This window comes from Erpetoichthys calabaricus, chromosome 11 (genome assembly GCF_900747795.2).
Source record: "Erpetoichthys calabaricus chromosome 11, fErpCal1.3, whole genome shotgun sequence".
NCBI classification, from domain to species: Eukaryota; Metazoa; Chordata; class Cladistia; order Polypteriformes; family Polypteridae; genus Erpetoichthys; species Erpetoichthys calabaricus.
In genome coordinates, this window is record NC_041404.2 from 56,598,270 (window position 1) to 56,624,246 (window position 25,977).

The following is a 25,977-nucleotide window of genomic DNA, read 5'->3' on the forward strand; positions in this document are numbered from 1 at the left end:
ATCCTAGAGGTTCACATACTTTTGTCACTCACAAATATGTAATATTTGATAATTTTCCTCAATAAATAAATGACCGAGTATAATATTTTTGTCTTATTTGTTTAACTGGTTTCTCTTTATCTACTTTTAGGACCTGAGTGAAAATCTGATGATGTTTTAAGTCATATTTATGCAGAAATATAGAAAATTCTAAAGGGTTCAAACTTTCAAGCACAACTGTAATTGTCCTGTTAACTTTGTCAATTCCCAAGCAATTACATTAACAATGAAATCTACAATGTTACAACAAAAAAAGAAACATGAAAGACAATTCCAAGTAAAAAAAAAAAAGAAAACGTTCAAAGACAGCTATCGTTTATTCACATCACAAAGTAGCATAACATAAACAAAGACAATACAAAATACAAGATTCACGTCATAAACTGTTGATCACAATCACACAGAAGCAAGAGACTGTCAAACATTATCAACCCAAAAAAAAAATAAAGGCAAAATTTAAGAAAATGAAGGCTAAAAATGCAGGTCTCGTCTGGGATATTAGGATTCAGGGAAACCTACACGATAATAAAATCTGAAGACTGTTTAAGTCAACAACTACGAGATGAAAGTCACGTTTAATTGTAAACATTTTAAACATTTGTTTCTCACATCAATTAACACCTATATTTGCGCAAAGTGAATCTGTTAACATCATGCTAGTTCAGGGGAGCAGTTAAATAAGGCACATGGTTAAATACAAACTCAGCAATATTTCAACATGGCATGGCTGAACAGTATATGCTTACAATACTTGAATGGACCAAGAAAAAAGCAGATGAAGTGGGAGAGGACTTGTCAAGGACAGCCATGAAGCGACTACTAGACAACTACTAGACGGCTGGGTGATCTGATGGGGGCAAAAAAAAAAAAAAAAAAGGGACAGGTTTTATACTTTAACCATACAACAAGATAACAAGATAAAAAAATAAAAGCCAGTCGCATCATTCAAATGAATACAGTGGTGCCTTGGTTTGTGAGCATAATTCTTTCTGGAGACGTGCTTGGAATCCAAAGCACTCGTATATCAAAGTGAATTTCCCCATAAGAGATAATGGAAACTCATTCGTTCTACAACCCAAAAATATTTATATAAAAATGATTAATACAAAAAAACATAGAACAAATGAACCTGCACTTTACCTTTGAAAAGAATCATGGTTGGTGTGAGGGAGACGAGAGAGAAGGGAGGAGGAGGAAGGTTATTGTGCAGGATGACTTTCACTCTAACTAATGGAATCGCTGCTATCTGTTGGTCCACTGGAATCTTTTTCTTTTTTTGCGACTTTAACAAGGAATCTTATCCAGTGACAGTCGCCGAGGATTTCGCGGAAATGTGACAATGCATTGTCGTTAAACAGATTCATCGCTCGCACACAAAATAAAAAAATGCTTTACACACACACACGTGGTCACAATGCTGTAGTTAGCAGTATACACTCGTATGGATGTTGACTATACGAGTGAGGCACGTCGACTGAGACTGAGTGTGGGAGATGATTACCCACAATCCCACATCGACAAGAGAGAGAACCACCATCGGCTCAGTTGTGATCACGTGACACTCGGCAGACAAAGCGTATACGTACTACTCGTATAGCAAGACCTCGCTCGTTTAGCAAGTTAAAATTTATTAAAAATTTTTGCTCGTCTTCCAAAACACTCGCAGACCAAGTCATTCGCAATCCAAGGTTTTACTGTACGCCAAGTTTAGTCATTTTCAGTTTTTCAGCCCTGTTATCTTACAATGCGTGGTTTAGAATTTGGCAGTTGCACCCATTAATAAGTGCAGTTTGCCTCATGAGACGTTTGGCCTCCTCAGTTATGGATACCGACATGGATGTGGTGTTGAGAATAATAGTGCTGTTGAAAATACAAATTATACTCCATTCTGTGACTCCTTTGTACACTAAACTTCATAACACTATTAAAAAGAACTTTCAATAGAAGCTGACATTCTAGTTAGTGAAATGAACAACAAGGATGGAGTCTCAGTTTAAAAATGAACACTTCACCTCATTCAATTTGTGTTTCTAATTTAAAATGAACCAACATCTTACTCTGGAGCGCGCACTAAATCAGGAGTGTTTAAGTTTGGCCTACGAGTGCTGCAGTGGCTGCATGTTTTTGTTCTAACCCAACTGTTTCCTAATGGTATACGTTGTTAATTGTATGGCTTGTGACAAGATCAGTATTGTTTTGTCGTGGAAGGGCGAGCTTATTTTCCCTTTTACCTTTAATTACATAGACAATAACAGAGTATCTCAAATCCCACGTGGTTGTCACACTGACTTCTCCTGTAGTTCAGTATCTCCTTCTTTCTTCATATCTGTAACCCTACACAATTAGATAAAGTACAATAACAGATACTCTAATTATTATTCATGTATTATAGATAACATGCCCAAAATATAAGCAGAGTACAAATGTGAGTGTTGTCAAAATAATATTAATACAACTTGGATAACAGACTACCAGGTGGGTTTCTGTCTTAGTATTTTGATTGGTCTTTGGTCCTGTGTCACCTCTTCTCTAACCTGGCCTCTGAATAAAGCATGGGAGACGATTACCCACAATCCCGCAGGGAGAGAGAGAGAGAGAGAGAGAGAGAGAGAGAGAGAGAATCACCATCGGCTCAGTTGTGATCACATGACACTCGGCAGACACAGCGTATATGTACTACTCTTACTGCAAGGCCTCGCTCGTTTATCAAGTTAAAATTTATTAAAAATTTTTGCTCGTCTTCCAAAACACTCGCAGACCAAGTCATTCGCAATCCAATGTTTTACTGTACACCAAGTTTAGTCATTTTCAGTTTTTCAGCCCTGTTATCTTACAATGCGTGGCTTAGAATCTGGCAGTTGTACCCATTAAGAAACTAAGCATTGCACTTTGGTGAGAATCTCTAAAAAGTACAGTTTGCTTCATGAGACGTTTGGCCTACTCAGTTATGGAAACTGACATGGACATGATATTGAGAATAACAGTGCTGTTGAAAATACATATTACATTCCATCCTATAACTTCTTTGTACACTAAACTTCATAACACTATTAAAAAGAACTTTCACTGGAAGCTGACGTTCTAGTTACAAGTTCAGTATTGTTTTGTCGTGGAAGGGTGACCGTATTTTCCCTTTTACTTTTAACTACATAGATGAAAACTGAGTATCTCAAATCCCTGTGCTTGGCATACTGACTGCTACTGTAGTTCAGTACCTCCTCCTTTCTTCATATCTGTAATCCTACACAATTTGATAAAGTACAATAACAGGTACTCTAATTATTATTATTATTCATGTATTATAGATAACATGCCCAAAATATAAGCAGAGTACAAATGTGAGTGTTGTCAAAATAATATTAATAAAACACGGATAATAGACTACCAGGCGGGTTTCTGTCTTAGTATTTTGATTGGTCTTTGGTCCTGCGTCACCTCTTCTCTAACATGTCATTGGAATGAACTGAGAGAGATGGCAGTGTGGCATCTGGACAGAGGGTACAGTAGAGACAGAGAGTGTGAATATCATTGTTAGCCTAAATGTATGCTAGTCCAGCTTCCTTGATGCACCTCCAAGACCAATGGGATGTCAGTATGCAGGGCTGACCTCCCTGGTTCATTCCAGTCCTGTTTAGTCACAACACCAATTCCATCCCATGCTTTCTTCCTGGGAGGAAAGGGGTCATAAGATCTAAGGCAGGGGTGTCAAACTCCAGGCCTAGAGGGCTGCATGTTTTCATTCAAACCCTTTTCCTAATCTTGGACCAGGTTTCACTGCTAATTAACTTTTCCCTTCATTTTAAATGCCCTTGTTTTTAAGGATTCAGCCCACTGAATCGATTCTTTTTTTCATTAAATGACAGCCAAACAGAAATGACAAGTGAAATGAGTTGCCAGATGACCAGCTAAACTGGGGCTTCTAACTCAAACCAGTTTCTTAATGAGAAGCCGATCCTTGCTGTTAATTCCACAGCTTGTTGCTGCTCTCATTCTGCCACAGCAGACATTTCCAGAACTGTTGATTTTCTGTTTTTTTTCTAAGAACACTGTCAAAATGTTTCGGCGACCCGAGAGATCGACCTTTCTGAGACCGTCACTTTCCTTTATTTTCAGATATTGTATGAGCTGGTCATGTGGCGGCTTGTTTTGTCCCTCATTATTGTTTGGCCGAGTCAAGTTAATTAAAACTAAAGCAAAAGAAATTAATTAGCAGGAAAAAAAAAACTGGTCACTAATTAAGAAGATGGTTACAATGAAAACCTGCAGCCACTGCGGCCCTCCAGGACCGGAGTTTGACAGCCCTGATCTTAAAGTGTCCTTGGTCTCTGATATTGGAGGTCATACAAACTAAAACAATGCCACCAATGAGTCCACACAGAGATGTAACAAAACACCCTTGTACAACTGGTCAGAAATAGAACGGTGCAAAGCCTTCAGACCCCCAGAGTCCTGCAAGCTAGTCAGTTCTTGTTTAGGTATTTCAGCTCGAGGCTAAACAACTGCATGAAAAAAATCTTATCTGATCTAGAAGGGTTATACATTTGCCAGAGCAACAACTGGTTTCTAAATTATTATTCTTTTTAAGTATATATTTTTATCACAATATTATTACTCTCTCCTCATAAGTCAAAGGTTATTTTTTTTTTTTTTTTGCAATCATGGTGTAATTAGCGAGTCATTTCCACAAGGAGACGTCCCTCTCCCAGTCCCCTATCCCTGAGACGTTGTCAGTAGTGGGAATTGAATACAAGTTGCTGGCATCAAAGCTGCTCAGCTAAAGGTGAGCAGATATGGCTGTTAACGTTTTGACGAGGCTTTGCTGTAAGCTGAATTGCTGGGCATGTCATCTGTTACAAAGGGCATATACTGTACTTAAGTGAAGCATTTTTTACAAATTGTAAAAAAAAATAAAATCAAATAAACGGTACACCAGTTCGATTGTGAAAACAGAAGCCTAAAGCTTATGTGTAAGTCGGTAGTGACAAAAACTTTTGTTAAGAGTGCATGGCTTTTGTGTTTCTCAGATATGTTTATAACAATGAAAGGAAGCTGGAAGTAATACATTTTGCCACAGATTCTTGGCATTATTTTCCCAAAAACAAGGACAATCACAGGTGAAGTTTGCGTGCAAATGAAGAAGAAGAATAGCATGAAACCGTGCATATGTCTGAAACTGTTTTGCGTATCTTTACTTTTCTGTTGTATTAACTTAAAAATGTGTACACAGAAATATAAAAATTCAGTGTTTTAACTTTCCTTTGAATCACTTACGGTATAATTCTTTGAAATTTTGGCTTGTAGTGCTTATGTTTCATGTCAACACCCCAACAAAAGACCAACAGAGAGACAGAGCCACAAAATGGTGGTACTCACTATTCCAGGAAGGACGACTTGCAGCCTAAAGCTGCTGTCACATTACATAATTTCCAGTCAGAGGGGATGTCAAACTCGATGACTGCGGTTGTTAATCTTGTCACCAGAGACAGTCACATTAAAAGACTGGGTTGGCAGGGTATGACAATTTAGACAACTATGTGATCAATTTTCCAGCACTATTTCGTATTTCCAATTTATCTCTAGCTCACCCCAATAACATGCTGTCTGACAGAACAGGTGTTTGTACAAATCCTTTACAGGGAATAAGCTACAATTTTTGCTCCCTCCCCACACACCGATTTTGATTTGATACGCAAAAAAGGACATGCTAGACAGAGGAGCCTTTCTTCTGTTAGCAAGGTCCAAAATACACTAATTATAAATAAAATCCTCATTTTACAGCAGTATATGCCCCGTACTTCCAGGTAAGTTCCCATTAGTTGCCTGCTCTCATACAAGCATAAGCCCACCCTTATGACTTAAGACAAAATGAAACCTGTTTGGCTTTGTTGGGGAAAGTCACAGACTGTTTGGGCTGTACTGTGAGAAATGTCATACTACACGACAAAAGGTTACTGGTGAATGTCTTGACTGCCACCAACTTGCTTGGGTTATGTAAATGAATTCTGTGACTGGAAATTGCTGGGAAAGTTGTGTAATATGACATGGCCTTAAAAGGAAAAGAAGAATTATTCCTGATCTCCTACTTCTCTTGACACCTGCTGCAGTTCCAAAGTGAGTCACTAAATTGAAGTAGGGATTAAACATTGTATTAGCAATGAGAATATTGCTTCCTAGCACCTGATGTAATATATGTTATTGTTTCATGTATTTTATGTCAAGTCAGCAGCCAACATTGTGTGTAAAACTGGGATGGATGAGGTAACAAAAAAGAGCATTTCTAACACTGAAAAGGTTCTTCTTCAAGGTAATGTGCTATCTCTCTATTAAAAAAAATCTTGGAAGGAGATGATACGTGATCTTCTCAGAAGACAATTTGACATCCCGCGAGAAACACTTTAATGTCACGTGAGACAAGGTGAGATAGATGGATAACTGCTGTACAAGATTTTAAATGATCAACGCGCAGTACAACAAGCAGAACATGCAGCTCAGCAGCAGATCAGACCGTATTTCCTCAAGCTATATACTGTACACCCTGCCGTTCTTTCTTATATTCTGTAAGTGCCTTGAGCATGGGAAAGGCTCTATATAAATAAAATGTATTATTAAAGTGTGTTCAGCCCACACAACCCCCAACGACGTGAAGTGGCTAGAGCGCAGAGCTAGCAGGGGGGATGGGAGGGGGTGGTTGAGTGAAGCAAGCAGGGGGGCAAAGCGTCCTAGTAATAAAAATAGAAAATCAAATTTATGACACTTAAAGAGAAATGGAAGCCATATTTTGCTTGCTGTGATATATGCTTTACAGATTTAGCAAGAAGCAGCAGTAACTCTGGGATCACAGAATAATAAGTGACTTTCAAGGTAATGCAGAATCATTTAAAATCTGTTATTACTACAATGGTATATCTAAGAACAGAGCAGAAAGGTGGAAAAATGAGCCAAGATGATGAAAAGTCTTCATTTTACTAATGAGGATAGAAACCATCCACTGTGAAATGCAAACAGATTGATCAAAATACAGCAATGTTATATAACACATCTGAAGTAATATACTGTTCAAATTAGTGGGAGGTGAAACAAAAAACAGTGTTTACCTTCAAATGTTAGTTCTTGAATAAGGATTTTTGTAACACCTTCAAATTGCAGGTCTGCCCTTGCGATTCGCAGGTTTACGATTTGCAGTTCCACTTACTTTTGGATTTGTTATCAATAATTAAATGGAAATTATTTTGTGAGTTTTGAGACCTGCTGCAGAAAAATCGCAGACTGTGCTGTAGCAGCACTACTTAAAATCAGGGGCCCTCAATCACAGTCCTGGAGGGCTGCAGATTTTTGTTCTAACCTGGTTGCTTAATTAGAAAGCAATTCTTGCCAGTAATTTAATGGCATGGCTTCGTAGTGCTTTAACTCTGCTATGTCAGGTCATTCTCATATCCTAGATTTTCTTCCCCTTTCTAAGGATAACATCCAAATGATTTTAAGGCTAAAATGGAGGAATAATTCTCAGTCCTTCACTTTTTTCTCTTCACTTTCCTTCCAAGTATTTAATTAAGCCCAATAGTGCATGATAAATACACACAGGTGTAAATGGTAACAAGCTACAGTAAATGGAGAAATGCTGCTCTTTTCTGTCATTTGCATGTTATTGCTAATTAGGAGAAATTAAAATCCAAGAAAACAGCTGTTTATGACTAAAATAAGCAATAAGGGTTCAAAATCTTAACGATCGAGACAACGAAAGTGAAACTCATGTTACTTATGCAATAAGTGCTTCTTATTAAGCAACTGGGTTTGAGCAAAAACCTGCAGCCCTTCAGAACCGTGATTGAGGACCCCTGACTTAAATGGACTGCAAATCCCAAAAATCTCGGGAGTGCTGCATCATTGGGCAGCTTTGGTGGTTGCCGCGAGGACTACGAGAGAGAGAGAGAGAGAGAGAGAGAGAGAGAGAGAGAGAGAGAGAGAGAGAGAGAGAGAGAGAGAGAGAGAGAGAGAGAGGCGAGAGAGAGAGGCGTGCGCACGCGAGAGAGAGAGAGAGAGAGAGAGACGAGAGAGAGAGAGAGAGAGAGAGAGAGAGAGAGAGAGAGAGAGAGAGAGAGAGAGAGAGATAGATAGATAGATAGATAGATAGATAGATAGATAGATAGATAGATAGTTTATTAATCCCAGGGGGAAATTCACAAAGCAGGCAGGATCACATTTGATCATTCTATCTGGTGTTTCTCACAGCTTTTCACATCTTTTTCAGTGCAATAAACACAGTAATCATGGGCCGAAATTGTATTTGCGGACACATTTGTCCCGCACCCTCTAACTCCCGCGAATCTGTATACTCATAATAGTGATGCTTGATCTGGCGGCCCTAAAACACACAAAAATTTTAAGTAAAACCAAGTCAGATGGTGAGCTGCAGGTTTACTTTGTAATTTTCATATTACTGTTATTTCCCAGCTGTTAACAATAACAAGAAGCGGTTAAAAACAGAGAATGTAGGTGTTTAAGATTAAAAAACAACATTAAGTGTCATAAATCTTAACAAGTAAAAAATGTTGTTTGATCAGTAATTGCTTCAACAGGAATAACTGGCTACTAATTGAGAACATAGACTGGAACAAGTAGTGTAATGGAGACTGGGAGTTTAAAGGACTTTCAAATCATGACTTGATGTTATTTTGGACATTTTCAGTCAATAGGATTGCAAAGCTTGTTGGGTCGAATGGCCTGTTCTCATCACAATTGTTCTAAATATTCAAACAAAAACCTGTGGTACCTGCAGTCCTCCAGGATTGAACTTGGGAACCCCTATTAAAAACTAAACTAATAATGGTAATCAAGGCCACCAGTGATCAGTGCCGGTTTTAGATTTTTTGCTGCCGTTGGCAAAAGTTAAACTGTCATGCCCAAACCATGTAGTCCTGGCAGAAATTGTTATACATATTATTGCAGATTGAAGAGCATGTAGTCCCTCCTTGGAACCAACCCCTCCTGACACCTATTACAGTGGACAAAATGTAGGCCACGGAAAACTTTGCTGCCTTATAAGATGATCTAGTTTGCCTATATGGTAGTGCCGGCCTTGCCAGTGATGAAATAAAGAAACAGAGGAAGGGTGGCGGTGGAAACCAAGCTGATGCATAGAAAAGGAAACTGATCAGATAAGATTATGAGACTTCTGAGCTACGGGCACCCTTTCTAGGGATGGTTCCCACCTTGCATTCAACACTACTTAGACTGGCAACCCTGAAATGGATAAGCAGGTCAGAGTACAGATGGATGCATTTCAGAATATAAGTGACTGGTAATAAGCCGGGAGAATACAGAGTGACAGATAATAGAAATATGCTTAAAATTAGGAAACTTAATTGAGTATCATGCATTTTTAATAATTACTCTAAAACAGACAACAAAACCCTACAACTCATTTATTTATCCAAAATTAAACATGTTAATGGGGAAGCTATATTATGCTCCACATTAACTGGAAAACTTTGGTAATAGCAGGGACTTTAATAGGTTGGGGCGACACCCGGAAATGGAGAAGAGTGGCAAGAGATTGCCTGGCAGGAGTAGGAAGAAGGGCCAGGGAAACAGCAGAGAAAGGAGCAGAAGTTGGAAAGTGTGAGAGTTTTGTCAGGCTTTTAGCGGGAAAGTGCATCTACCACCCCAGAGACAGACAGAAAAGACAACTGTCTTAGCAAAGGCTCAGAGAGGCTACAGTTTTCTTTACTTGTAAAAACTTGTAAAAAAACAACCATTTTACATTTAACTTGGGTATCTGGGCTTTGGCACTCTCTATAGAATGCCCCCTGATAAATTTACAAAAAAAAAAATCAAGATTCAGTTAAAAAATAATTTCTCATTTAGATCTGCTTAGTTATGTATGAAAGACATATAATAAGTATTTTATACAACATCATTAAAATTAAATATTTAAAAAGCATTGCAAAAATGGAGTAGGTTGGTATCACATTTTCACAATTTGTTTGTTTACTGACGGATGACAGAAACAAAATTTTGTGAAATAGCTTAACAGGGCAACGCATACAGTGCTATAAAATGGGCTCACCTCCACGTGCACAGTTTCCCATCAAGCAATTTGTATGTCCCTGGAGTTTTCTGCCACTTAATTGAAAGAAAGCATAGTGGGGAAAAAAATGAATCATATATACAGAAATTAAAAAATAAGCCTTTCAGATTTTTCACCAATGTCAACAAGATTCAGTGTAATTTTTCATCCATTACGATTCAAATCTATATAATAATATGGGGCAGAACGGTGGCACAGTGGTTAAGTGCTGCTGCCTTATGGATCCAGAATCTTGGATTTAAGTTCCACACCTAGTTTTCTGTGATACTGTGTAGTATCTAATCATTATCCCCATGACTGTGTGGGTTTTCCTCCATTGTCCTTTAAGAAACATGTCTTTAAGTTAACTGGGGATTCTAAATCAAGGATGTGTGTGGAGTCTACAATGGGCTTGTACCACATTCAAGCTTGGATCCCAAACCTGCTGGGATAGCAAGTGTGTTAGGAGATGCTACTGGCGCTCTTTCAGACTTGCAATGTGCCTTTACAATGACTCACTGGGACTTTTAGCTAAATCAGATATTTTCTTCATTTTTGTAATTCTTATATGAGCATTTCAAAGGGATTATTGTTGTTTATCATAATAATTTTTAAGCCTTTAAAGCTAAATTTCACTCTTGGAACAAATAAACTGTGCACATATCTGTGATATGTGGTACCTTTCATATCTATTGGTCACTAATGCCCACCAAATCAACAAACCAATTAGGTGGGCAGGCTCAGTTATAGGGCACTCTCTGGATCCGCTAGAGGTAGTAGAGGAGGGGTGAATGAAAACAAAACCAATGACCACTATGAACAATGCTACATATTCTCTCTCTGACACACTAACATTGAGGATTTTTAGCCAATGAATTTATTCAGCAAAAGTGTGTCAAGAAACTACTGTCTACTGGGGCTGCTTAATGCATACATGCGAGTGTTCCTTTTACGGTTATCTAACTCATACGTTTTCATCCATTTTATTAATGTTGGTGTGCATTTCAGAGGGCTGTTGTTTATTATAATAATTTATTGAGCTTCTGTAAAATGCTAAATTTCCATTTTGGTGTAAATTAAGTACGTTGTACATACTATTTAACTATCTCTGAAGTGAACCTTTTATATCTATTATTAAGGCCCACCCAATCAAGGCATACTCAGGTAAGGGACACTTTGAACCCACTGGAGGTAGCAGTGGAAGAGAAAATGAAGACAAAATTGACAGTCATTATGAAAATTGCTGTATATCCTCTCTTTAACACACTGACACTGAGGAATTTTAGCCAACAAATTACCGTATATACTTGCGTTTAAGTTCTCCCCGCGGATAAGTCGGGACTTGATTTTATTGTATAATTTCTGGTATTTTATAATGTTGGTTGTATAAGTCAAATATGGAAAACTCACGCTATTGGTCCAAGAGATTATGATATGCTAACACCCACCTGAGAGAGTAACCACAGAGCACACTGCCTTTTTTATTTCTAAGTATTGTGCCCATGTGACCACACCGTAATTAATACCTAAACTATTCCGAAGTGACGTTTGCACTGTTTTGTGTTTTTTGTATCTCGCACCCTCATACAACTTTATTGTAAGAGCATCCCTAATCTACAATGGAGCATTCGATCAGAAGAAAATATGAAGCTGGTTTTAAATTAAAAGTCGTTGAACTGGCGAAAGAAATTGGTAACTGCGCTGCTGCAGTAAAATTCAATGTGTCTGAGAAAAACTGATGTGAGACTGGAGGAGGCAAGAAGATGTAAACAAACAAACAAAAAATGTAATTGTCACATTTTTGAATGGGCGTATACCTCGGGAACTGATATTATGATCGATTTTTCGGGTTTCAAGACCCGAATTTTACAAGAGTATATACGATATTCATTAGAAGCGTGTCAAGAAGCGCACCTGGGCAGGGCCGGATTAAGGTGGGTGCTATTGATGCTGCAGTATTAGGCCCATTCCTGAAATAGGCCCAGATGAAAACAGATGAGTGAGTGTCGAATGCACATGCACCAATGATGGCGAGAAAAAATAGGCCTTTTTTGCGCTGCAGCATCAGGCCCAATTTCGTCTTAATCCGGCCCTGCACCTGGGGTTTATTCATACCTACGACAATATACCTGTTATGGTGGCTCACTGGGACTGCTCTTTTATTATCTTTGGCCAAGTCAGAAGATTTCTTCATTTTTGTAATTCTTGTATGTAATTGAGGGGGCTGGTTGTTATTTGTTATATTATTGTTTGAGCTTCTGTAAAAAGCTGCATTTCCCTCTTGAACAAATAAACAAATATCTACAGTGGGACCATGTATAAAAAGTGTTAGAATTTCAATATGGTGTGACTGAAATGTATGGAAATACCTTTAAATGAAAGCCTGCGATGTAGACTTTAATCACATCTAAATTGCTTGATTTGTAATTTTAAACTGTGGAGCAGAAGAGTAAATCAGGAAAAAATATGTCTTTGTCTCAAATTATTATGGAGTGTACTGTATCTGTCTAATGCAGTTTTGAGAATGTTATTTGTATGAAAAAAATATTCTTTTCCAGGACCCTTACATTTATTCTAACTCAAGAGGTGAAATGGTGGAACTGCACTGCGGCCTCACAAATCAAGCATCTGGGGTTTGAATTCCTCGTTCATCCCCCTGTGTCCATGTGGGTTTTCCTTTGGATATTCCGATTTCCTCCCTGATCTTCAAAGATGTGTATGTTATTTGGTGATCCCCATTAAAGATTTTTTCCTAATTAAATAATCAGGTAAAGCTTTGGGTGATTTGAAGATTCCTTTCTTTAAACCAAGGTAGCACAACAAAGTTACCTTTAGCAGGTTTAAAGGTTGAAATGAGACATTACTGAAATGCATGAGTATTTATCGTTCTTGGAGTTTCGATGGCACTGAACTGTTAATTAAGGTTGCTTCTTTTGTTATATCAGTCAGTACTGGGCAAGTAATTCTGCTAATCTTATTGAATTCCAGAGTCTACACTTTAGCTTAAAGATAAAACGTTGCTAATGTAAATCAGTTCTGCTATATCCACATCTGTCTGGGCAGAAGAGAACCCTGTAATGGACTGGCATCCTATCTAGCTTTGTGTCCAGTGCTGGCAGGATACATATCAGCTTCCCGTGACTTTGAACTGGATTAAGTGGGGTTGAGAATTTTAGGTTATGATAATATATGGAATAAACTGAACCACAAATTTACAGCTGACATCTAAAGCACTTCAATGAGATAAAACACACAGTGCTTCCTTAGGAAAACTCCTGAGGCTTTAGATAACTACTTCCCAAGTTTACAAGTCTGTCTACAAAGAAGCAGGAAAAATGTGTCAGAGTAAGATGTTGGTTACAATAAACAGCGATACCACAGCAGATATATTAATCAGGAAAACGGAGAACAGCTATTATGATAAGAGCCTTCAGCTGTAGCCTAAAAATAGAATGTGTGAGTATTAAAGGAGTCTAAAGACACAGAATGAGCAACCAAACCATTCATGACACTGCTGTTAGCATTCAGAAAGTGTCAGATGTTCTAAAACTGATTTGTCTTAACACTGAGTGACATGTAAGAATAAAGCCACTAACCTGAGGGCATCCATTCAAGTTTTGTATACACTGAATCTCTGTACTTGTCCGAAATTGGATCTTGCAACTGGAGTATAAACAACCTCAGCTTAAAAAAGGGATAACAAAGTTAAAACTTTAATTAAACTCATACAGTCTGGCAATTCAGGAAAAAAACACAAATGTAAAAAGTAATGAAACATATTAACAGATAACAAATGTCTCCTAACTTTAGTGTTCTTTAAAAATTTGAACACGTTGAGCAGAACACCACATGATGGTTAGGTCAGGTAAGCAACAAAGGAAAAATAGGACGAGACCTGAGGCATAATGCATTTGCAATGACGGCTGAGAGTATTAAAAGTTTGTTTATGCACAAGCGGACACACCCCTTGCTTTGTGTCTAAGCACAGTACAATACTGCCTCATGCAACAGTGTTTTTGCCAGATTTCATAATTGCGTAGATAGATAAATCAAGTCTTTAAAAAGAGAAGTGAGCCCTTGCTAGTACGACTTTTCAAAACCCAGGCTAAAGGCACCAGCACAAATTGTAATGTCTCTGTACCTGATACACTGCAGACTAAGAGGACTGACAGCAAGTCATTTTATCTTTCCATCACTTGGAACTTTCTGTATAATTTTATATTTAAAAATAGGTTTTAAAAATCAAACAAGACTGAACGCTTTATTTTTGGTAATCCACGTAAAACATAAAATTGCAACGATAAAAACAAAGCTCAATGAAGCTTACATAAAACAATAACAGCTTTACCATTTTTTTTCAGTTTACCTTTTTTTTTTTCTTTTAAAGTGCATAATTATTGCACAATTCTTGGTTAGTTAAATCATTCACCCTGAAAATATTACAGGTAGAATGATTTAAGCACACATATACAAAGGTGCAGAAGTAAGACCCGACACAGCCGATAAACTTTACATTATTCCGACATTAGATCAGACTTATGACACCATAGCCAAACACTGCTCCATAAACTGATCTGTTAAGAAGAGGTGGACAGAAAAACAGAAACAACACATTAACAACAAAGACCTCATAAGGGGTAGGGCCATCTTTTGCTTTCAGAACACTTTAAATCCTTCTTGGAATGCCGTCATACAAGAACTGAATGGTGTGTGACCAAGTTCTTTAAGAAGAAAGGCCTTCAGTTCTTGGGAGGGATGAAGGAGGTGGAAATTTATTTTAAACTCTGCCCACCAGAACATTCCAAAAAGGTTCAAAGATAAGTGAATTGGAAAGGGCTGTGGAAGGTGCACAAGTTTCTCCTCGTGTCCCTTGAACTTTACTTGAATCAGTGTAGAACTATGGAAGGGAGGAGAACAAGATTCCTGCAATATGGTTTTAACATTTCATGGTTTTCATATGACTCCACAATATGGATGTCTAGCAATACAGATCTGCCACCCATGTTTAAAAAGTGGCAACAGACATTGTGGGGTTAAAGGCATTCTTGAGCTTTCTCCAAATGCAAACCTGTCTAGATGTCCTTACAAGGTTTTTTTTTGGGGGGAGTTTTTCCTTGTCTTCAGCTGAGGGGTTGTCAAAAGGCAGGGCCTGTTAAAGCCCGTTGCGGCACTTCTTGTGTGTTTTTGGGCTATACAAAAATATATTGTACTGTACTGTATGTAGAGGAGATGGGTAAAACGCAACTCGTTGAATCATATAGAATTGTTTGCCCTTGCTCACGAGTCCAGGTTTTATGAGCCTTACACTAGATTGTGTGCCTTGATGCAATGGCCTTGAAGCTCATGACATATGGACTTCTGTCAAGGGTCACAGAGATGCTGATTCAAGGTTGTAGAAATGTTTAAGCCTCTACTGGTTTGGCAACAATTGTGTGAAGTGTCCATTTATACCTGTCAATAAATATAGACTGTAAGCATTGGACATATTCTGTTATTATATCTGAGGGTGTTCCCCTTAACGCATGGAATAACTTTTGCGGTTTATGTGACCAATGCACCTTTATTTTGATGACCTCTTTGGAAGTCTGTTAGGGTTATTCGAGGATGATTGTCCCCGAGAGGACAATGGGCACTGGCACACTCTGCCTATAAAATAATTTTTAATTAAGAACCCAGCATCCAGTATTAAATCCACCCCCAAAAATAATTATAAATGCCCCTAAAATTATCCCAACATTCAAACAATAAATAGATTTAATAATAGAGTTCTAAAAAGCAATATACAAGTCTAAAAGTAGGTTATAATATTTAATAAATAAACCCACCCCCTTAAAAAAGACCTACATATTTACCTAAAATACTCTTTCTAAAACCCTTAAAATGTTCTAAAACTGGGATTAAAAGGAGGGATCAGGTTGGCGTCAACACTACTTCTCACAACTACTACTTGCACTTAATGGATCTCATTGTCTTTAGGATGTCAGATTACACGACTAGATTCACACATGAATCAATCAAAACTTCTCTACACAGTATCAGATTTCATACTGTGCTGTAAAGAGACCACTGACAGATCAATCAAAGTGTAGCAGAATGGTATAAAGGCTAAGTTTGGCTGACTTCAAGTTTCATGAGCCTATTCTCTGTATAACCCAGAACACCCACTGGTTCTTTTCTTTTTGTAAGCATTATAACGTGCCTATAAAAAGAATTCACCACCTGCTAAGTTTTAACATTTTATTGTTGTATAGCATTGCATCAATGTGGATTCATTTCTCTTTCTGGACACCGATCAACAGAAAAGGGCACTTTAATGTAAAAGTGATAACAGATCTCTGCAAAGTGCTCTAAATTAATTACAAACAGAAAACACACAATCATTGATAGTATTCACCCCCCTTATATACGATGACCACCAAAAACATCAGTAGTGCAGCCAGTTGGTTGCAGAAGTCACAGAAGTAGTTAAATGGAGATCACTGGTCAGGGATTTCGATTAGTTGCAGTGGAAATGCACCTGTATGTGGAAGGGGCTACTTGTGCAGAGTCAGTATGGTGGCCAAATGGTGTGCTCCATTTACTGTGGATCTTGGAGCTGAGAATGACATCACGCCAGAGTTGACCGTGTTCCAGTAAAACAATATGGATATCTCCAGGAAAGCCTTTATTGTGCTTGCTCTTTCAATATACAGACAACTACTGAACAACGCATTACACAGTATTTTGCACATCCACAGATAGAGGTTGGACAGCAATGTGTGTATGACTAATTTAATGAGACACAAATAGACACTAAGTGCTAATAAATAATATAATACTACAGCTTTCACTAAAGTTTACAATCTACGTTGTCATAATTTGAAGTTATAGACCGGCCCCGAGTTTCCAAATAGGAAATCCAACTTGTGGTGGGGTGTTCCAGTTGAAAATTGCAACTTCCCAGTTCAAATGGAACACAGCATTACCTACACAATGAAGATGAAAGAGCACTCCATCCATCTCTGTGAAGAGGTGATTGAAAAGCACAAGTTTGTCAAACATGTCTCGGAATAACCAGGCACATCAAAAGAGTATGGCACAACTGTAAATCTGCCTAGAGCAGACTGTCCACAAAAACTGAGCAAATATGCAAAATGACAATGAGTGACGGAGGCCAGCAAGAGACCTTAAAGAACTCTGAAACAGTTGCATTATGGGGGCTTAGACCGGGGAAGACTGTGCAAGGCCAAGGAACTTTACCAGTCACATCTTTATGGGAAAGTGGCAAAGAGAAAAAAAAAGGCACAGGACATCTCAGCAGAAGGCACATGGGAGACTCTGAACCGAGCTGCAAGAAGGTTCTCTGGTCTGACAAGACCAAAAGTGATCACTGTGGCCATCTGATTAAACATCATGTACAATGTAAGCCAAATTATCAAACAACACCTCATCCCCACTGTGAATGACGGTGACAGCAACATGTTGTAGAAATGCTTCACAGCAGCATGCCCTGGTATACAGGGAAATCCTGCAGGAAAACCTGGCACAGTCTGCAAGAAAGCTGCACTTTGGGAGTAGATCTGTTTACCAGCAGGACAATAACCCCAAGCATAAAGCCAAAGCTACACAGGAATGGCTTCAAAACAATAATGTGAATGTCCTGGAATGGCCATGTGAGAGTCCAGATCTCAAATCTAACCGAGTTTTTGTAGCTGGACTTGAAAATGGCTGTTCACTCACAATCCCCAATCAGCCTGACAACAGGGGAAAATGGCACTGACAGAGAAGGAGACCTGAGCACACAGACTTATTTACATTTATTTGCTTAGCAGACGCTTTTATCCAAAGTGACATACAAAAGAGGTCAACAAGGCTGTCATGACTGCAATTTTGCAGATTTCAGTTTTCACTTGACACTAAAGAGACGACTTCTGTTTTTCAGAGTCAAAAAAGCAAAATCAAATCCACTGTGATTCAATTTTGTACAGTCATCAAATAAGAAAACGTCCAAAAGAGGTGAACACTTTTGATAGGCACTGTATATATTGTAAATCTGGATGGTTATTGGTTGTCAACTGTCACATATGAATTGACCCAATATGAAAGCCTGTTTGATATTGCTGTGGTTCCTCACCGAGTGCTATGACCAAGTTGTTCAAATGTCACACTATATGACTGGAAGTCACCGGTGTGCGCCTGCAACTGTAAAGGAAGATTATGCCTGAACATTCACTGCAGTGAATCATGCAGCGTGACTGCAAATTGTGAGACTGCTCTTACAACTGAGACACACGGCAAATTGGTAATGAATATAAAAGACACATTTGGAACTGGGATTTAGTTACTTCAGTTTTAAAAACTTTTCATGCGGTATTTCTATTATTTTGTCCACCCCTGCAGTTTAGAGAAAAAAAAATTCTAATTAAAACAGACAGTTTTAAAACTAAAAAGATGATCTGATCCACTCCTGAAACAAAAATAAATCAATATATAAAAATAAAGAGATTTGGAAATTGAGTACAGATGTGTACAGTTCTGTTTATAAGCTGTTATTCATTATGCAGCAAATACTTGAAAGCGGAGGTGAACACCTTATCATTAGATCTGAGAAATGGAAAAGTAATAACATGACTTTTAATAATAGGCAGCTTTCTAAAAAGGATAGGCAGGCAATTTTGATACAACTAAGTACAAACAGTCTGTTTGTACAACATGCACACAGACATAATCGTTTTAAAGTGGAAGTCAAATGCTTCTCACCAAGCTTTAAAAAACAAAACAAAGAAAATGACATTCAGGCAACCACGGCTTATTCTTTAACCTCCTTTCATTAGATCCTTAAATGCAGGATTGTAACATAATTTAAAATGCATCTAGGTGCCTTGTTATACAAGGAAATTAAGAGGAGGTTTATAACAGTTAAAAAAAGAGAGAAAACTATGCATAAAAAGGATTAAAAATTATATATATATATACACACATTTTAGGACCTTCATTCAGCACTGACTGCAGAATAAAGTTTCATCATGCCCAAATGATCAACACGGCTGTTCCATTCACATTTTTTAAACAAAGTGAAATAGTACATATGGCAGAAAATAAAACATAGCTTGGTTTCCACATACTACATGGACAAGCAAACCAGGCTTAGCAGTTTAAAAGCTAGGACTTTCAAATCTTTGCTATTTTTATAGCAACTTGCAAATTTTGAATGGTCTTTGGTTTGTTGGAAAATCATTGGCAGTCCTCGAGAGTCCCAGTCAAAGCATCGATGCTGCTGCTGTCTGTGTCTGAAGCAAGAGTCTGTTCTGTTGACATCGAGGATATGTCATTGATGGAGGAAGACTGAGAGGCAGTGGTGCTGCTGTTGACTGCTGCATCTGCGTAAAGCAAAGCAGACACAATGATGTAACAACATTAATGGAAACAAGCACAAATCTGTCAGTTGGTGATTAAAGATACTGTATATCCAAAAGCATTCTCGACTATCTTTAAATGGACAATAATCTGAAAAAGTAAGTAATCCAATAAAATGTATTTTTTGACATTTGTGGACATATCATGATTTAATCTTTATTTAAACAGTATATATCAGGGGTCTCCAACCTTTTTTCCCCTCTGAGAGCTACTTTTACAAAATGAAAATGGCTGAGAGCTCCTCATGTTTTCTAACATTTCTTCTCATAGCTAATTTCAACCCAAACTGAAAAAGCTTGCTTTGCCTGAACATTTACAAAATGTTGGTGTCCACAACTCACATTTTGCATTAAAACATCACAAAAATATTTCACCTGTAAGTGCAATTTGTATGTCTGTATGCACATTCTAGTGTATCTCATTCTGTTGAATTAAAACATGAATGCTGTCAAAAGAAAACAATGCAATTCCAAATCCACAGATCTGACTTATTCCTTTGTCATTCTGTTCCATGTCACTGTGTCACTTTATTCACAGGTCCAGTCACACCTGTGATGTGTTTTTTAGTGAGTCAGATGACTGGCACTGAGGTGTGTGGTGGAGTAGAGCCCCTCAGGTTCACTCTTATGGAGTCATTTCAATGTTCGTCTGTCAGTCGTGTTCTGAACTTTGATTTCATGACATTCATGTCAGACTCACAGAGGTATGGAGACCCAAACAAAGCAGACATTTTCAGAGCTGCTTGGTGAAGATTCTTATAGTTATCTGGCTCTACTAAGCTCTAGAATGCTGTTGAGACTTTCACTGCACCATATTTTGAAGGTTTATTAATATAAAATCCAGTGTCTGTCTGTCTGTATGTCTGTCCACTTTTCACGAGAGAACTACTTCATGGATTTAGATCAGGTTTTTTTCTATAATTTGCTTGAACAATCCTGGTTGATTTTGTGACTTCTCTCGTTTCGCCATGTATCATAGTTCACTTGCGGTACTTTTTTTATTTGCGCAAACTCGAGATCCACGCAACGGGTCGAGGGTTTGGGGCCTTCCTCACTCACTCGCCAGCTTCGGGGCATGTTCCTTAACTCTGCTTAGCTAGCAAACGAGAGATCAATTGCATTTTACTTTGTTTGATATTTAAAATAAAGTGTTACTTAGGTCTTGAGGAGTTTGAGTCCGGATATTCTCTTAAGTGTATGCCACACTAAACATATAGATTGCAATTGTGGATCGTGATGTTGTGTTAAAAGGATTGTGATATGATTTTTTTGGAAAGATCGCCCACCCTTAATTTGACTAATCAAGTTTTCAAATTTATGTGGGATTCATTAACCCTTTGGCGAGCTACTTGTAACGGGGTTGTGAGCTACCAGTAGCTCGCGAGCGGCATGTTGGAGACCCCTGGTATATATACATAAAGGTGATATAGTACAACAAACATAAGGCCACATTTACACTTTGCACTCCATTGTAGAATTTAAATAAACCTAAACGCAAATTTTACATATGGAAAAAGTAAGTGCATCTCTACATTTATTACTACCTTAAAAACCTAAAATCAGAATCAGGTGTGCCACATTGGATGCAATTCATTAGAAAGGATCATGGAGTAACCCGTCTTATTTAATCTTAAGTTGTGTTTTTTTTGTTGTTGTTGAAGTGTGTGTTATCACCATGCTTAGATTAAAAGGGTTCCCTGAGCCCTTCACAAAGAAGGTTCTAGATGCTTACAAGTCTACTCTTGAGCAAATATTTTTTAATGCAACTGATATGTGAATTTCCCCTTGGGGATTAATAAAGTATGTATGTATGTATGTATGTATGTATGTATGTATGTATGTATGTATGTATGTATGTATGTATGTATGTATGTATGTATGTATGTATGTATGTATGTATGTATGTATCTATCTATCTATCTATCTATCTATCTATCTATCTATCTATCTATCACTAGTATGTTTGCAAATCAATCAGCTTGATAATCACTAAGAGTGTAGATAAAAAAAAATCACTTTTTTTTGTTTTTTTTTTTTAGTATTAGGATTAGGGTTACCATATAAATGTATGAAATTTCGATTTCTTATAGATCAACATAAAAAACAAAGCATTGCATAAAATGCTCACAGATCCCTCTAAATTAATAATGAATAAAATTACTCTGCACTTTTTCCCCAAGACATACTGTACCTAAAAATGCTGTTCTATGAATGAGTTGTCTTTAGAAGTCTCAATATTAGCTCAGATACGTGTAATGAAGGTGTTTTTTCAAGAGTTTAGGTTAAATCAGGGCAAACTTTTTTGGTGGCAGGCCAAATGGACAAAAAAAAAAATCTTGGTGTACTTGTGCACCCAGCCAATTAAGTTTAATGACAAATAATAAAGTAAAGAAAAATTGTCACAAAAATTATTTAATTGTTAAACTTTTTATTAAAAGCTCTTAAGGGCAATACCTAAACACCAAAAAGAGAGTCATTTATAGCACAGTGATTTCACTATGACATTTTTCTAGTCATTAATATGTATGTACTTGATTCTGCATAAGCTGTGAACATCAACTGAGATGCTGGATGAAGCAAAAATTAATTAATTGAAAAGATTTGTATCTATTAAATATGTTTCCCCTCCTCCTCATCTTTAGTTATTCCCATTTTTTATACGTATACTTGATTGTATTAATTTTAATTCATGAAGAAAACTGCTAACAAACAACAATGTCACGCTGAAAGAAGGTCTGAAAGCTTTGGTAACAGATTTTCAGTAATGGAGATTCTGTATAATTCAAGCAGGGGTATTTTGATAAACTTAAAAGTTCTCCACTGGAGTTCAGTTACTTCCATCTGTAAGACTTCTGGAACACTGTTCACATCAGCAGCAAAAGGAGATGAAACATTACAAAATCTGCCTTGCAGTGTGCTAAGTTCCAAAAATGAGACTCAAATTCATAAAGAAGGATGGCAATCTCAACTATACACCTGGAAAAGTCCACACTTCTGTCTTATCAGTTGTCCTTAAATTTGGCAAAAATGAACTGTTTGTGCATGTTGCAACTGACTCGGATTATCGTAAAGTTTAAAAAATAGAGACAAAGATAAATTACAGAGCTATTATACTTTTCTGACTTGGAGATAAAATATTTGAAAACCACACAGTGCCTAAAGGTATGGTCAGGTTGCCATTGCCAATACGTGTATATTATCCCTCAGCTGACCAAACACATAGGTTGAAGGAATAATCTGTTTTCCTCAGAACCGGAAAACATTTCTTCATCTATCTTCCTTCTTTAACATCTGTACATAGTGCTCTTTATATGGATTTGTGCATAGACCCAGATTCATACCCCAATTTCTACCTTCTGGGGGTGCTGCTAAAACATTGCTGATAAATTCAACCACACACTACCTCAAAATCGTTAAACGCTCAAGCAAGACAAAGGAAAGCAAGCAATTAAAAATATAAACACACTTCCGTGAGATAGCACTACAAACTATCCCTATTGGTATGGTAAAAACTTGAATTACAGTGCCCTCCATGATGTTTGGGGCAAATTTTCTTGATTTCTCTTCTGCTCCTTCTTCTTCTTCTTTTGGCTGCTCCTGTTAGGGGTTGCCACACCGGATCATCTTCTTCCACATCATCCTGTCTTCTGCATCTTGCTCTGTCACACCCACCACCTGCATGTCCTCTCTCACCACATCCATAAACCTTCTCTTAGGCCTTCCTCTTCTCTGGCAGCTCTATCCTTAGCACCCTTCTCCTATTATACCCCTCATCTCTCCTCTGCACATGTCCAAACCAAAGCAATCTCGCCTCTCTAGACTTTGTCTCTCAACCGTCCAACCTGAGCTCTAATGTCCTCATTTCTAATCCTGTCTAACCTCGTCACACCCAATGCAAATCTTAACATCTTTAATTCTGCCACCTCCAGCTCTGTCTCCACAGTTTAAAATTACAAATCAAACAATTCAGACATGATAAAAGTGCACATTACAGACTTTCATTTAAGGGTAATTACTAGTCTCACCATGTAGAAATAACACTTTTAACATCAACCCAGACTCCATTTTGGAGCCGGTCCCAAGCCCAGACAAATGGGGAGGTTGGTATCAGGAAAGGCATCCAGCCATTTAAATCATACTGAAACCTATACAGGATTAGTACTTCAGAAGTCTAGTCAAAAATAGCAACCCAATATAAAAATGGGAATAGTTTAGGAAGAGAAGGAATGAGAATAAGAATACTTTTTAAGGCCTGTATAGAGGTATAATAATTATGGGGCAAAAAAGTTGAAGTAGTTCACAAATTTTCATGGGAGACCAGTAATTGTGGCAGTACTATTAGTCTGATGGGCTGCAAACAAAGGTTTGTGGAAACAGAGATATTATTCTCCTTTTATGAATTTTTCTCACAGGGATAGATCAATTGCATAGGTAGCATGACAAATGCAAACAAGACAAATGTCTGCTGGTAAAACCATGTAAGGCACTGGAATAGGCTTGACATGCCCTGTGTTGTGTAATATAGCTATCTTAGTTTTAAACTGAATATTTTAGTCTGATGATTACTTTTAATTTTTCTTTCTAGTTTGTATCTGCAGGTTTGCATGTAAGTCATAAAACTGATGCTCTTCTGCAAACGATTTCATTTGAACCAGGCACTCACTCACCACGAAGCCAGCACTGTGGCAGCAACATTGCAAACCATTTTTGTGTAACACAGCATAGCATAAAAGATTCAAATAAATAAGCAGCAAGCAGCTTGAGAATGCATGAATGTGTTGTCTGACTTGCGTTGTATTTTCAGGGCTACCATATCCTCTTATCATCCACTGAATATACTGCAGTAGAACACTATTTTAATACGGGTTTGCTTGCAAGCTATGATTCCCTAAATAATCTTCTACAGGGTTTGTACTTCAATTATTTCAGCATAGTAGGCATGCATACATTTCAAGTTGTGTTATCATTTAACACCTTCCTAGTCATAATTACATTCTGTTGACTCAAAATTACATTTTGGATTTCTTGAACACTGACTAAAAATAATTCTAATTTAACATATCTGTAGAATACTTTTAATTATTCAAAAATGACCATACTTGATTATCTACATTTTAGTGTTTACTAGTTAAAATGCAAATTACATATTAATAATGTATTTTGCAATATAGACATCTGAGGAACATTTTAAATCAAAATGCTTGTAATTACACTTTGACTAGTGCAGGGTTTCTTGAGAAGTAGGCCTATTTTGTGAAATAGTATCTTTACGTGCTGTTATTGTTATTTGAACAAAAAAAGAAATGGTAAAAAAAAAATGTCCCTTTATCAATTCCTTTAATATGGTAGAAGGATAATCTCAAATTTCTGAACAAAACAGGGTCAGAGAACATTTTTGAAAAGTTACCACAAAGTAAACAGGAACAAAGTGTTTGGAAATTGTGTAAATTACTACAGATGCTCAAATCAATTGGCCGATTTTCACTAAAAATGAGTGGATTGGTGCTTGATAAATTGGCCAATCATAAAAAACAATCTTTCCAGCCTCTGCTTTTCCAGGCTTTACGGTAATTTAGCTTTTTTTTTTTTGCAGAAAACGTCCTGCAGTGTAAACAAAGCAAGTCAAGGCTTGCTGTACAAGAGAGCAAGAGAGGACTGGAGTATTAGTAGAGAAATAAAACTGAAAATAAGGAATCTGAGAAATCGTCCGGTGCAATTAAACATACAGCAAGGAAACCTACTTTAATGAATTCAGACATTTTTATTTTGTCCATTAATTAAAACGGAGTTTGGACCGCAAGCTTATTTTAAGTGCCTAAGTTTTTCAATTGGAAAAAGAAAGACAAATTTGAAATCGCTTCTTAGTTAATAATGGGCTTGTTAGCTTAACAGCAAAATGTCTTTTACTTATAAACCTTTTAAGCATGTAATGTCTTGTGTCTTTCTGATAAACAACTTATGAACATTTGATACATTTGTGGCTACTTTAAACATTTGTTCTGTGTTTATCATTTGTTGTTGTATACCATGCAGTACAAATTTGGGTAAGAAACATATGAAAATCAATGAAAAAGAAAATGGTAATCCAAATTTTATCATTAAACTTCAAGAACTGTTTAGCTGATACACTGAAGAAAAAAAAACATTTGTATAAATACAGTAAAAGTATACTTTGACAGTTAAAAAAGCTGTAGTGCGATTAATGATTAAAAATGATAAAAACCTATAAGTACAAGTACATTTACATTTAAGCAGTGTTTAATTGCCAATACTAGTTATTTGATTGTGTGTGTGTGTATATATAATTATTTTTGTTTTTAGGAAATGGTGAGAACTCCTTTTTTTTAATAAGCCTTATTTAAGATCAGTAAATTACAGAAAAAAAATAAACAATATAACAGCTTGTAATTATGAGAAGCATTTTATTTTCTTTTATACCATATATATTATGGATAAATATTTTGTACATATTTTATT

At 37.1% G+C, this 25,977-nt stretch overlaps 1 protein-coding gene and 1 long non-coding RNA gene across 3 annotated transcripts in view; both read right to left on the reverse strand.

Moving 5' to 3' along the window:
- Positions 1 to 337: 337 nt before the first annotated feature.
- On the reverse strand, positions 338 to 7,950 carry LOC127529694 (uncharacterized). Its single transcript, XR_007936314.1, has 2 exons — positions 3,475 to 7,950; positions 338 to 2,561 (listed from the first exon to the last, which is right to left on the reverse strand). It is a non-coding gene; the product is annotated as an uncharacterized LOC127529694 (long non-coding RNA).
- A 5,852-nt stretch (positions 7,951 to 13,802) lies between these two features.
- The window catches only part of mapk9 (mitogen-activated protein kinase 9), a 125,837-nt gene continuing 113,662 nt past the window's right edge, over positions 13,803 to 25,977 (reverse strand). For both annotated transcript variants that reach the window (XM_051934222.1, XM_051934221.1), the window contains exon 12: positions 13,803 to 19,464. In XM_051934222.1, coding sequence (XP_051790182.1) covers positions 19,319 to 19,464 — 146 coding nt within the window. In that variant the 3' untranslated portion in view covers positions 13,803 to 19,318. The remainder of the gene's footprint in view (positions 19,465 to 25,977) is intronic.